The sequence below is a fragment of the Siphateles boraxobius genome, unplaced genomic scaffold, assembly GCF_051911475.1.
Source record: "Siphateles boraxobius isolate OS27281-9 unplaced genomic scaffold, OSU_SipBor_1 25, whole genome shotgun sequence".
In the NCBI taxonomy this organism is placed as follows: Eukaryota; Metazoa; Chordata; class Actinopteri; order Cypriniformes; family Leuciscidae; genus Siphateles; species Siphateles boraxobius.
This window is the reverse complement of record NW_027508866.1, coordinates 27,923,634-27,939,157: the sequence shown is the minus strand read 5'-3', so window position 1 is coordinate 27,939,157 and position 15,524 is coordinate 27,923,634. Positions and strand designations below refer to the sequence as shown.

General features: G+C 35.6%; 2 protein-coding genes across 2 annotated transcripts in view; one reads left to right on the top strand and one right to left on the bottom strand.

Moving 5' to 3' along the window:
- cunh5orf63 (chromosome unknown C5orf63 homolog) overlaps positions 1-15,524 on the bottom strand; it is a 209,283-nt gene that overhangs the window by 60,426 nt on the left and 133,333 nt on the right. The gene's annotated exons all lie outside the window — the stretch shown is intronic.
- lmnb1 (lamin B1) overlaps positions 1-15,524 on the top strand; it is a 105,288-nt gene that overhangs the window by 83,910 nt on the left and 5,854 nt on the right. Inside the window, 1 exon segment of the mRNA XM_077243440.1 lies at positions 24-244. Within this exon segment, the coding sequence (XP_077099555.1) occupies positions 24-244 (221 nt within the window).

Below are 15,524 nucleotides of genomic sequence, written 5' to 3'. Positions count from 1 at the left end.
CCTTGCTGTTTTGTCTTTAACAGGCGCGTGCATGGCAGGATCACATCAGTGAACTGGAATCGGCTCTGAGCCGAGAGAAAGATGTGAGCCGCCGGTTACTGGCAGAGAAGGAGCACGAGATTGCTGAGATCAGGGCCAAGATGCAACAGCAGCTGGACTAGTATGAGCAGCTCCTGGACGTCAAACTGGCGCTGGACATGGAGATCAGCGCTTACAGGAAGATGTTGGAGGGAGAGGAGGAGAGGTCAGTATGCCAACATTGCTCATACAGATATCAGCAACAGTAATGAATGTTAAAATCCCATCCGTCAGCATGAGCCTCCCAATCGCAGTGACCGTTAAGGCCCGTTCACACCAAGCACGATAACTATAAAGATAACTATTTATGCGTCCACACCAACAACCGATAACGGTCTTTTTATTCTTTGGTTTCAAAGTAGCGAAAATGGATGACCTGCTGCTGCTTTACGTTACAAAAAATATCAAAAGAAAAACAGGCGCTTTTGGGTACACGATATCCTTAAAAGACGAGAGGAGTTGGGAGAATCAGTCACTCTGATTAGAGAGTTGTCGTCTTTTGAAGACAAATTGTATTCATATTTTCGAATGAATCAACAACAGTTTCATTCATAAAAACGTACTACAATAGCTTTAATGATATTGACTGATGTTATAGATTACATTTTATTATAATTGTTGTTTACAACATGTCATTGAATGTTTTTGCTGTTCTTATTGCCTTTACACATCTTTGCCAGCAGATGTCCTCAGCCAGCATGCTATGTCCCGAGCGCATCTAAACAGTGAATCTAGCAAGTCTAGTGTAATCGATCTAATCTAACTGTGAATTTAGCTGACGAAGTCAATGATGGGATAAAAACATCGCCTAGTCAACACCTTTATGTATACAACGCCTTTTTCACTGCAACTTCAATGTTGTCAAAACTAGCGCTGGATAGCCTACCTGAGGTAATTTTGTTACACTATGCTAGACTGCATAATATCTCATCGTTAATACTTCTCACCATTTATTCCCAGGATACGACCGATTGCTTTCCATATATCCATCTTTTTTAATGTATCCTTGAAAAGGGGGGTTGACCTGTCAAACAGTGGAGGATTTTTTTGTACCTCACCTATGAACTTCTCTGCAATGTCATCTGCCATTTTAAATGGACGAGACCTTTAAATTAGAATGGATTCTGATTGGCTGTTAGTGTTTTATCGTTCTACAGCAGGAAAAAATCATTCTGAAAGTGATCCCAACGATATCGTTCCTCATATCTTTATCATTATATTTGTGGTGTGAACTCTGCTATTCTTTAATATGGAGAACCATTTTTAGAATTATATCTTTATAGTTATCGTGCTTGGTGTGAACGGGCCTTTACGGCAAGAGAATGTTCCTAGGTGTAACATGTCTCATCTGATGTGCTTTTTAAAGTCTTTTTAAACCTTGTGAATCAATTTAAAAAGTTACACATAGTGGACAAAAATGTCCATCTCAAAAAACTGTCATGAAAATTTGAAGCTTGGGAGCACAGACTTAATCAGATCACAGACCTGATAGCGCTCCGGCGCCACGCCAGATCTCCGGCGTAACGTTACAGACGTGTCTGAAAAAAAAAAAAAAAAAGCAACAGCAAAAGAAGCGGAGTTCGACCAATCATAGCGCTGGGTTCATTCCCGAAATAGCAAGCGGGTATGATTAAAAGATGCGTAAGGCCTATTATTAAAAAGAGACTGAAAATCGACAGCAATAAAGAAGTCCGCTCGATCCCGCTTCCACTCCCGCGGCCGCCTCTGTTTGAGTTCATGAGCGAGGACAGTAGGCCTAGGCTACAGTAGTCACGGTACTTCTGACTCCAGGGGCCTCATTTATAAAACTTTGCGTAGGATTTGCGTCAGAGGTGGAGTACGGATGAAACACAGGACGTGCTTATGCACAGAAATATTCGGATTTATAAAACCGTGCGCACGCACATCCTACGCATTTTTCCCTTAATAAATCACAATCAATTCTAAATGTAGCGCAGCTTTTGCGGCTTCATGTCACGCCCATAGTTGCCCATAAATAGTCCGTGAAACGCCCACAAGTTAATATTCATCGATTGCGAAATCATGGCAAACACAGAGAGGAAATCAAAAAAACGTAACTTCACTCAATGTGAAGTAGAAGTTATCGTTGGCGAGGTGGAAAAGAGGAGAAAAATGTTGTTTGAAGGGCACAGTGTGGGCATTACTAATGCCAAAAAGGCACTTGAGTGGCAAAAGGTTGCAGACGCTGTAAATGCTGTAGCCTCACAACCTCGGACTGTGGCCGAAAAATAAAAAAGAAATGGTCGGACATTTGCCTCATTTGCCAGCAAGTCTTCTTGCTGTCTGAAGATGCGTTCACTCCGAATCCTTCCATTTTCCACATCTTCTAAGAGCGCAAGATCAGCCATTGTGCGTCATTACGCATTGTGATGGGGCATTTTATTTCCATCAATTTAATTGCATCTGACAAGCTACAGATGTCGGTTATAATCTACTTGGAAATGGGAAATAGTTCAGCGCAAATGTAATTTCTAGCAGCTTTCTGAATGGTTGAGAAATACGTCATAGGTTATTTTATCTAAAATAAAACAAACTAAAGGCATATGCATGAATACCATGATTCCGTAGCTGATGATGACATTTTTACTATGAAAACAACTTTCCCCAGTGGACAAATAATACACCTATCTATCTATCTATCTATCTATCTGCTCCGCCAGACGGACACATTGGCAAGAATATCAGTTTTGTACATTATTTCGTTCTGTTTACCATCTTATTTATGAGGATGAATTGTATAACATGCCAATATTATTGCAGAACATATTTCACTTTTCTTTTTGCAAATGTGTGTTAATTTGCATTTCTGTTGCAGATCGATCAAACGGGTGTTCGTGTAGGCTGTAAGAATTGTAAGACTTGCTTTGTGAAGTCTTCGTGTTATTTATGAGAGGCAGTATTGCCATTTATTTTACACAACGGTCTACAGTTTCACACACTTTCACGTGTTTCTTCCATCTGCCGACGGTCTCGCCATTTCTCATTTCACCCGTTTTTGTGCGTACGCCTGGGTCAGAGCTTGCGTGAAGGACCGCACATTTTAACGTCAAGTTTGCTTTTTATAAATACCAATTATTGCGTAGAGAGCGGCGTACGCCTTCTTTTGTGCGTACGCAACGTTTATAAATGAGGCCCCTGAAGGTAAACGGGCTGGGGTGGATGTGGAAAGTTGAAGTATTGTATTGAGTTAACTTAATCTGGATTCTATTATCACATGGAGTGATCGCAATCACGTGTGTTATCTTAAAATACTCCGTCATTCATGTCACTCAGATAAGATGAAGACATCATACAGCCATGCAAATTATATAAAGCTTAAGTATTGATGAACAATAAATCTAAATAAAATTAAAATCGCTATGGCTTACTGATTATGAAAGTGCTGTGATATGTGGATTAATTTACTGATAAGCGCGAGTCTGCAAACAGGCGTTTATTTATTCATTCTCAGTGTTGAGAAACGTAGCCTGCATGTGTTACGTTATTGTGTTATAATAACTAAAGTACCTAATTATGTTACATAATAATTTTGTATGAAAACTAGCGCGTTACTTGTGGATAAGAAACCGTTGTATCAGTGCTGCGAGCTCTCGCTCTCACAAACACAGGCCGCGCGCACAGAGAGAGATGATAATTGTAAAATGAAAATTAACGAACTGTTTTGTTCTTGGTTGTGTTTTTTTCCTGTCAAAATGCCAGAAAGCATTTTTTATTATCCATCCCGTGTTTTTAAAATTCGTTAAATGACGGACGTTTTACTATTAACACAGCCCTATGTCAGATTCTTCTAACATAATAGGCTACTTGATATTCTTTTTAGAATAAGTGATTCGTTTTGCTCAGAGCCGTTCGGTTTTGCCATTTATTGGTCCTGTGACAGGACTCCTGTCTGTTCATTGTCAACTATTTTCTATAAGTATGTTTGTATTGGCTAACGTTTATTCAGCTAATGCGTGTCCTGTTTACAATGTGCAATGTTCAAATGCAAAGACACCACGGCACAAATAAAAGCCCTTTTTTCTTTTCTTTTTATCAAGTAGGCTATCATATTTGGATTAAGAACTATCTTAAATTTACAAATGTTTTTTTTTACTGTTTTCTAGGGGTTTCTTAATTTTAGACTAGTTGACCAGCACACATTATTTTGCAATGCAATATTAATCATGAAAAAAATACATTGCAGTGCAGTGCAAGTGAAATTTAGGATTTGGGTCGAATTCAAAAAACTTTAGAAGTCAAGAATTATGAAGATAGGCATGTGTTTGTGTGTGTCTTGCATTCTCAAAAAATAATGACAAAAATATATGACAACAATATAAGAAGACTAGAAGAACAATCGCTCATCACTTTGTGTCAGAAATTAGCGGAGGATAAACTCGCCCTTACGCATCTGTCCCAGGGAAAAAAGTTCAGGCTCAGGATTTTTTTCTACTATCACCCCTGCTTAAGTTTGGTCTCATTATTTTTTACTTGAGAAATAATAGGGCTTAAACCTAACTTTTTTTGCATTTACTCTTTTTAAAGTGTATGAATTTATTTATGAACATTTTATGAAACTAGTTGAACTCCAGTTGAAAATCAAAGCCATAAATCTAAATGGGTTGTGCTTAGGGCTGCACGATATTGGTAAAAAATTACATTGCGAAGAAGACTGTAGCCTACATTCGCAAGATGGACGTATGCGCATTAGGCTACTCTATTTTTTTTCTGCGTTTTCTATCTAAACAGTTAGGATATGTTTAGGTGGTATTTTTCTTGTTTTCATCACGCAATCATGTTTTTGATTACGATGGTGACGTGTTCACGTAACATGATGTAAGGAAAGCACCTAAAAGCTGTCACAAAGAACCAGCAAAAGAAATGATTATGAATGTCAAATATAGCAAGGAGACATTTTAGTTGTTTAATAATAAAGATGAAGTTGACTTTGCTGACTCGCGATCTTCGCAGTAGTGAATGCGCCAGAGAGAAATTTCATATAGATAAGCAGAGAGCAGGTAGACAAGTATATGTTTACAAGTAGACATATATATATATATATATATATATATATATATATATATAATTATTATTATTTTTTTATTATTATGTATATATTTTTTTTTTTGCTTTAGCACCTACGCTGAGTTTCGTTTAATTTGAGACGCGCTCCAGTTCACGCGCAGGCGCCTCCGTGTCCTGATTATCTATTGTCTGCTATATTTACTTCTTATTTATTAAATCCAGGCAATTGGTTGATGAAACATTGATTAAAATTAACCCTCTGGGGTCTAAGGGGTTTTTGGGGTACTTGAGATGTTCTGACATGCCATGACATTTGTGCTTTTTTCAGTTGCTTATAAACATATTAATGGCAAAGGTGTAATTACACTCTATTTAGCACAAACAGGGCTACCATAATATATGAGCAACATGTATGTACATGTTTGTATGTTTGAGGGACTATTGTTTATGCATGGTTATTGAAAAAAATAAAAAATAAAGTTTCTGAAATAAGGCCACAAAACACATACTAAATATGTGTCCACAAGACTTTTGACTAATGCATGTCGTTGCCCAGAGTTTTTTCTTCAAAATGATGTGAAAATCATCCTGCCTTATCATTCACATAAAACAATACATTGATTTTAAATTTTGTAAGACACTTTTTGTTTGGAAAGGCAATATGCGCAAGGGGCGTCAACGATTTCAACACCATCATGCATATTTAGTGGTTCACACCTGAGGAGACAATGGGGCCCGCATACTTAATGAGCCATTCATTCAGGTGTCACTGAGCCACAAGAAAGAATGCAAGAGCAATATTTATTTGTGTATGTATATGTATGTATATGTGTGTGTATATATATATATTCTACCAAACTGGTTCACAGTTGGAAGCATCTCATTTTTTTATATTTTTCCATGTCTAGTAATTGTGCAGTTAATTTTCATACTGTATTTTCAGTTTTGGAATATGTATCCTCTCCCCTAATTTGTCACTAATAAATATCAATAAAAATTATTTAAAGAAAAGGCTTATATTTACCTTTTGATAGTTTGTTTACATCTACCTTGTAAATATATTTTTTATTAAAAATGACACAATTACAACAACAATTCAAGTGCAATCTTTCTTTGTAAAAACTAGAAAAAAGTATACATTTTATCATACATATTTCAAAGTTAAGGATTCATTACTTTGGATATTGCCTAGGCTACATTGGAGCAAACACATAATAACATATTATTTGATTACTTTATTTTTGACAAAACATATTATAGGCTATTTAAAATATCAAAAATTGACAAACAAAAGCTTATTTGAGGTGGCAAATATTTTACAGTAAAAATGTATAATCTATCCAAAACTAGTCAACGAAATGTTGTCTTTCATATGTCTGTAACATAGGTCTTTCGTTTATATAAGAAATATAAATGTTAGTTTGCTGTTTAATACGTTGCTTATACAAATACATTTTATTTCAACACATTTCAGTCGATTTTTACTCATCTCAGTATAGCAATATAGTTTGCTAAAAGCGGATCATTCATTCACACACAGAAACGCAATTCAAATTTAAAATGTCTTTTTGCGAGTCGTGGAAAACAGCGCATCTCTGCCGTTCATTCATTCACACACAGAAACGCGATTCACTTGAGAATGAAAAAAACTTACTACAGTATTCCTCAGTATTATCCTACAGTATTATCATACATATTTTAAAGTTAAGGATTCATTAGTTTTTATATATAGCTTACATTGGAACAAACACTAGGCTACAATAACATCTTAGTTGATGAGTTTATTTTTGACAGAACATAGCCTACTATATATTTAAAATATGAGCAGAAACTGGATGACAAAAGCTTATTTGATATTTTAGAATAAAAACTTTATAATCTATCTAAAACTACGAAATGTTGTCTTTCATATTTCATCTGTAACATAGTAGACTAAACATAAACAACACCGACCATCTGTGCAGTTAATTCATTCACACACAGAAACGTGATTGAAATTTAAACAGTCTTTTTGCATTTACAGACATTAGAACAAAGCACAAGAATAAAAAACTTAGGCTTCTAACAATTCTCGGCTAGATCGGTCGCTCCTCAAAATGAAAATAAACCAGCACATGTTCTGAGGTAAATGTCCCAGGATTACTCCTCACAGTCACAGCCTCGCAAGACGAAAAGGTACATTAATCTGATGATTAAATTTGTTGTTATCGCGTTTATAAGGGGCGTTGACACGTTTGCATGTGTCGCTTCAGATCATTTGCATCTGAATAACGCGCGCTCTCCGTGGGCGTGTCACATTAGCAGAATAATGAGCTGAGAGAAGAATGAGATCGGCTGACACCCATCTCTTTTTTTATAGATTACATAAACAGAGAATATTTATTTTAGTTTTGAATTAGATATTTTAAAAGTACAAACTTAAATGATTATAAAGATATATTGCTCATGCTTGGGTGAATAGTATTCGCTGAGTTTAGAGACGTGCTCCAGAAAAAAGGTTATCGGAGATGGAGAGACAGAAAGCACACCCTGTTTATTTTCTTTATTTTACAAAAGCACAATGTTTTATTTCGATTGTAAGTGGACACATAAAAAAATAGACATTCAACAGTTTATTTTTTTATATTTCTTAAGTGTGTATGACCAAAAATGACAGAGTATTTTAAGTCTATTTTCCTGCTATGTGAAAAAAATCGAGCAAATTGCGCCAGCGCGTTTGTCGACCCCAGAGGGTTAAGATACAATTAGTACTAATCGAAATTCACTTTAAAGAAAGGCTTTGTGTCTTCTGTTTGAGGTCTCTGTGAAAGTTTTAAAACAGTCTTAAGTGCCGCTTCAGAGCGGTCGCGTCCGTAACGGAGAACTGTCACGTAGGGCCTACATTGTTTTTTTCCTCATAAATGCGAACACGAAAAATAAAATAAAATGAGTATTTTATGTTCTGTGGAGAGCCAACCCTTATTCATCCGGTGGGTAGTATTACTTTTGATTTGCTCAGTGTAATTGGGTGATTCTGCAACTACGGGCACTTTTGACTATCCCAATTTTAAAAAAATCAACCTCCATGAATTTAAATTTTAACCATCACAGTCTGTAATACATATAAAAATTTACACAAAATAGAATGTAGTCGTTAAGATTTTAATCTGGAACATGTTTATTTTTTATGTTTTTCGGGTCATCTTCTTAAAAAGTGTCCTTACCGCAACGTTACAATAACGTTATTTTTTTACATTTTTCTTTAGTAAATTCTATAAAAAAAATTATATATTTAAATAGCTTTTTCAAATTTGATGCAATTTTGTAAATACTGATATAAAAAAATTATATACAAAATAGGGAATTTCATGTTTTTTTCTATGCCATGTAAAAAATGTACAGTAACCTTAGATGTCAATTGTTTCCATACACACAAAAGATAACATATTTAACTTTTTATGACAGATGTTGCAATTTCAATGTGTTAATCATCTCAGCTTAAGTGTAAAAATACTTTTTTGCAAATGAAAATGTGAAAAAATTTAAAATAGAGCAGTGCTGCGGTAATGACATCTTGTGTCGGTAAGGACACGATGTTAAAATCTAGGGTTAAAAAATGGCATGTTTATATATATATACTAATATATATATACTTATATATACTTCAGTACTAATAATATACAGAATATTTGTAATTTAATATACAGTAAACCTTGAATTTGTCTCTACCGCAACACAAGGTCTTTACCGCAACACCTACATTTGCTGCGGTAAAGACATGTTGCGGAAATGACATTTTTCCTAATATTTTAGCTAATTGGCAGCTAGCAAGGCCTACCACATTAGTTTTTACTCTTAGCATCTTAATATACATGAATTTAACAGTAATATACATTTATTTTTAAAATGTAGTTAAAAATACACAATTATTAAGCTGAATGGTAAGGACGCACAATAAATACTAGAGCAGATAAGATGATGTTTACCTCATTTTTTGGTATCTTGTGAGTGAGGTAGTGTGGTGGCCCAGTCTGTCAGCAATGTGCTCAAGTGATAATTTCTGTTTCAATAGAAACTAGACTTGTTTGTGTTCGATAAAATTTCATAACAAAAGCTTTTTTTCATTGTTGCGGTAAGGACTCAAAAGTGTGGGACAGGCACATTTAGTTAAAAAAAATCATAAAAATTATCAATTAATAATTGGCCCGACCGATATGGATTTTTGGGGGCCGATGCCGATACCGATATTAGGGAGTAAAAAAAGCCCGATACAGATATATCGGCCGATATTATTTATGTGTATATTATAATACAGTAGCAATATTATTTATGTGTATTATAGTACAGTATACCAGTCAAAAGTTTGGACACTTTCCTGTTGGTGTGTACAAACCTTTGATGGGTACTTTACACAGTAGCTATAAACAGAATAAATATATTTTATAAACACGTTTTGCAATGATCACTCAAATGTGGTAATCAAACACTTGTGTGACACAGATATGTAATGGAGGCAGGGGGAATGATAGAATGAGAATTATACAGCTGAGCTGTAACCAAACTAGTTTGCATTGCATGTTATATTATATTATATTATATTCTAAATACTGTTGCATAATCTTCACTAACGACGACTTTGTCTTTTAATTTAGTCATAACTTGTATCAATAAATATATAAAAAGTGTCACTGACAAAACCTTATTATCTTCTATTTTTACTCTTAATTCCTCTAATCTCTACCAGTGGAGGAAGAACTCAGATCTTTTTACTAAAGTAAAATGAATAATATCATAATGAAAACGTTTTTAATTACATATGTACAGTACTTTTATACTATTTTAAATAATTAGTAAGCAAAATGTACTAAACGTGAAACTAGGCTACTCTTAATGCAAAATGGCCCTATATAAAGTGTTATAATTATATACATTTTTGGAATATTGCTTGATGTTGTAACGTAGTGTTATCAGGCAGAATGAGCTTTAACACGGTGTCTACACCGGACGCGGCCGTTACTGCTCGCGTCGCAACAGCTGTTTACCCTAGACAAAGCAGAATCAGTTTACTGTCGGAGATCGCTCGCGCCACGCATTTTAATCAATGTTTCATCAACCAATTGCCTTAATAAATAAGAAGGCCTAAATATAGCAGACAATATAATCAGGACTTCTCAGCTGCGCGCTTGCAATAGTCACAAGCTCACACAATACGTGACAGAGGCTTGTAGCAGAGAAATCAATTCTGTGAATTACACTGCGCAAATCACAAGTAGGCTACTACCCACCGGATGAAGAAGGGTTGGCTCTCAGTCTCCACAGGCTACATAAAATATTCATTTTATTTTATTTTATTTTTCGTGTTTGCATTTATGAGGAAAAAACAATGTTACAGACACGACAGTTCAGCACTACGGACGTGAGCGCTCTGAAAGCGGCACTAATGCTTTGAAACTTTCACATAGACATCAAACAGAAAGCACAAAACCTTTCGTTTCAAAGTGAATTTCGTTTTGTATTAATTGTATCTTAATTTTAATCAATGTTTCATCAGCCATTTGCCTGGATTTAATTTATAAGAAGTAAATTTAGCAGACGATAGATAATCTCGACACGGAGGCGCCTGCGGGTGAACTGGAGCTCGTCTCATGAACCGAAACTCAGCGTATAGACCTGAGAATTGAAATATATCTATATTGAAATGTCTACTTTTAAACAGAACAATTCAAAACGAAAGACAGACAGACTCATATAATCGTATGAAATGTGCATTTCTCTCTGGCGCGCGCTCACTGAAGATCGCGAGTCCGCATCGTCAACTTTATCTTTGGCTGACACTGACTGAAAACACTTGTTTATTAATAAACAATTAAAATGTCTCCTTGCTATATTTGTTGTATTCATAATCATTATTTTTGCCAGTTCTTGTGACAGCTTTTAGGTGCTTTATTGGCAGCGCCACCCTTACATGAATCACCGTACCCGCATTTTTTAAAATATTCATTTATCGGCCATTATAAATGCCGATACCGATAGTTAGGAAAATGCCTAAAATCGGCCGATAATATCGGCCCGCCGATATATCGGTCGGGCTCTATTAATAATACAAAGAATTGTAAGATACTGTAAATGAATCTGTATATTAAACAATTCCATTTGAAATAATGTCAAATTGTAATTAAATTAGCTTATTTTATGTATCTCAACATTGAGACCACAGGTGTGGGACATTAACAAAAATGGTGTTTTGAGCTATAAATGCTTCATAATATTATATTTAATCACATTAACCAGTAATTATATTTTTTGTAAATGTGTGTAATGGCACTGTGAATATATTTATGAAACATCAAATGACAAATTTTAACATAAATCTAAAATTTCACTGCTGGGACTTAAAAGTGCCCGTAGTTGCAGAATCACCCAATTCATAGAATTACAAAAAAATATTTTGCCTCCTAAAATTTAAATATTTTTTTGTCACGCATGAATGCGTGTGTATTTCCCTCATATTAAATATAAAACGCATGTGTAGACTGATATTTTTCTAATGTCTGGACTCTTTTAAGGGGGTATCTGGATAAACAGACGTTTCAATATATTTGTATTAAATGCATTTTCTGAGAATTTATATTTCAAGTTTTGTCTGCAAATGTCATGTCCAAAACGCTGGAATTCCCCAATTTTAAATAATTTATCCTCAACTAGTTTTGTGGTGTAGGTCTACGTATTTTATAATGATTACTTCAAAATTAAAATAATACTATAGTAATTTAAAGATGTGGTAGCATTGGATCTGGACGGGAAGGATAACTCTTGGAGTTGGAAGGGGTGTATCGCGATTCTGCAGGTTCGTGGATCTGAGTGTCAGGATTTCGGTTTCATACCGCATATCGTTACAGCCTTAGAATGTTAAGTTCTACTAGGCCTACTGCAGTGTCCTGTGAGTAAGTCTGCATTAACATGTAATTACAAAAGTTCATTATTTGCTCGTACTTTAAAGCTTTGCCGGAAAAACATTTCATTGGCGTTCTTTTCTGACATGATGGACTTTTTCTGAGCACGTGCGCGTGCAATATCAAACAGCGCCAAACTGGACTTTATCTTTCGCGTCTGATTTTTGTTGGGTCAGACCCATCTGCTTGCGATGGGGGGCCGAGACAGAGAGCTGCATGGAAAATTATGCACCAAACAAGCCATTTTGAAATGTTGCTGTTTTCATGAATACAAAAGTTGGATGACCCTCCCCACAACAAGGAATAAAAAGACATGACCCTCCCCTATTTTCCTCCAGTGGTCCATTCCATAAATACCGAACGGTCCCTTATACTAAATATGTGTCCACAATACTTTTGACTGTTTTGTGGCCTTATTTCAGAAACTTTAATTTTTAGTTATCAATAACCATGCATAAACAATATTCTCTCAAATACAAACGTTGCTCACATATTATGGTAGCCCTGTTTGTGCTAAATAGTGTAATTACACCTTTGCCATTAATATGTTTATAACCAACTGAAAAAAGCACAAATGTCAGGACATGTCAAAACATCTCAAGGACCCCAAAAACACCTTAGACCCCAGATGCTAAAATAAAAGAGGTTGGTAATTTTTTATTTATATAAAACAAGTCAATTAGCAGTTAAATGTGTCGGTTTACACGCAAAGAAAAGTTTAAGCTTTTCTGAAGAATAAGCATAACATGTTTAATTTACTTGAAATGTTAAATTTAATTTACAGACAATTTTTGTGCTGTTTTCTTACAGTTTGGACTTTAACTTCACCATATCTGTCTATGAAAACAAAATGCCTGTGAAAAGGTTGTATCATTGTAGGATTGATTAGCAATATATAGATTATGGCAGAGTTTCTGTAATGGTATTATCTGTGTGGTGAGGTGCGCTGTGATGCCATCAGAGACCGTCTTCTGAACAGCTGTTTCTGTCACCACTGGATTGACCATCCTCTCGGGTTGGGCGGTAATGAGGTATACCGCGGGGTCTTAAAATAGCAAAGGTATCAGTTTCAATACCGTCATAGAAAAAAAAAAAATATATATATATATGTATATATTATAAAAATGGGCATTTCAAGCAAAAATAATATTTGAAAATCGCCTGGCATTATTCTAAAATCATGCCCCCCCACATGCTGATAAAAAGTCAACCTATACAGCGGAGCGGTAATATTAATGCTTAAATATTAAACAAATATGACACGTATGTTTAAGTTTTTTTTAAATTTGTTATTTTTTTATTTAATCCATGTTGATTATATGAAAAGGGAACTGCATGAGATGAGTAAGATAGGATCATAAGTTGCCCAATATATCAGAAAACATTTGGAATGGGTCAGACATGATTTTGACAACTTAAGTTTTGTTTTGTAGAAAGCCTTTCTTTAAAGTGAATTTCGTTTTGTATAAATTGTATATTTATTTTAATCAATGTTTCATCAACAAATTGCCTGGATTAATAAATAAGCAAATATAGTAGACAATATATAATCATGACACGAATCCACCGGCGCATGAATTGGAGCGCGTCTCATAAATTAACCGAAACTCGGCGAGTTTCTTGTCTCGCAGACCTGAGAAGTGTGTATATATAGAAAGCTTGAAATGTCTACTTTTAAACTAAACAATTAAAAACGACAAGAAATGGGCTAATCTCTGCTTATGTAGGGTAATTCATATGAAGTGTGCATTTCTCTATAGGTGCGCTCACTACATCGAAGATGGTGAGTCAGCATCGTCAACTTTATCTTTGCAGCTGACACTGACAGAAAACACTAGTTTGTTTCAAGCATAATAATTACTTTTGCCTGTTCTTTGTGGCAAGCTTTATGCGTTGAGATTCGGAATAGGCAATATATTACAAAAACTTTCTTTATGGTTTAGCATTCTCTCCTATGTATGTATGTATACACCTATATACACTCACCTAAAGGATTATTAGGAACACCTGTTCAATTTCTAATTAATGCAATTATCTAATCAACCAATTGCATTTAGGGGTGTGGTCCTGGTCAAGACAATCTCCTGAACTCCAAACTGAATCTCAGAATGGGAAAGAAAGGTGATTTATGCACTTTTGAGTGTGGCATGTTTGTTGGTGCCAGACAGACCAGTCTGAGTATTTCACAATCTGCTCAGTTACTGGGATTTTCACGCACAACCATTTCTAGGGTTTACAAAGAATGGTGTGAAAAGGGAAAAACATCCAGTATGCGGCAGTCCTGTGGGCGAAAATGCCTTGTTGATGCTAGAGGTCAGAGGAGAATGGGCAGACTGATTCAAGCTGATAGAAGAGCAACTTTGACTGAAATAACCACTCGTTACAACCGTGGTATGCAGGAAAGCATTTGTGAAGCCACAACATGCACAACCCTGAGGCGGATGGGCTACAACAGCAGAAGACCCCACCGGGTACCACTTATCTCCACTACAAATAGGAAAAAGAGGCTACAATTTGCAAGAGCTCACCAAAATTCGACAGTTGAAGACTGGAAAAATGTTGCCTGGTTTGATGAGTCTCAATTTCTGTTGAGACATTCAGATGGTAGAGTCAGAATTTGGCGTAAACAGAATGAGAACATGGATCCATCATGCCTTGTTACCACTGTGCAGGCTGGTGGTGCTGGTTTAATGGTGTGGGGGATGTTTTCTTTGCACACTTTAGGCCCCTTAGTGCCAATTGGGCAGCGTTTAAATGCCACGGCCTACCTGAGCATAGTTTCTGACCATGTCCATCCCTTTATGGCCACCATGTACCCATCCTCTGATGGCTACTTCCAGCAGGATAATGCACCATGTCACAAAGCTCGAAACATTTCAAATTGGTTTCTTGAACATGACAATGAGTTCACTGTACTAAAATGGCCCCCACAGTCACCAGATCTCAACCCAATAGAGCGTCTTTGGGATTTGGTCGAACGGGAGCTTCGTGCCCTGGAGGTGCATCCCACAAATCTCCATCAACTGCAAGATGCTATCCTATCAATATGGGCCAACATTTCTAAAGAATTCTTTCAGCACCTTGTTGAATCAATGCCACGTAGAATTAAGGCAGTTCTGAAGACGAAAGGGGGTCAAACACAGTATTAGTATGGTGTTCCTAATAATCCTTTAGGTGAGTGTGTGTGTGTGTGTGTGTGTGTGTATGTATGTATATGTGTATGTATATGTGTGTGTGTATATATATATATATAGAGAGAGAGAGAGAGAGAGAGAAATTTCCTATTTATTAAAAGAAAATTTATTTTTAAATAAGTGTGTTCCTACATCTTGAAACTTTTAGTTTTATAAATGGGGGTAATCTTTGAAGGATGAACAAATAATGTTTTGGTCATCACATTAAAAATAACATTTAAATATGATAATATTTGAGTTTTGAAGTGCTGGAAAAAGATGTTTGATGTACTTGAAAGCATTTTACTATTTCTGC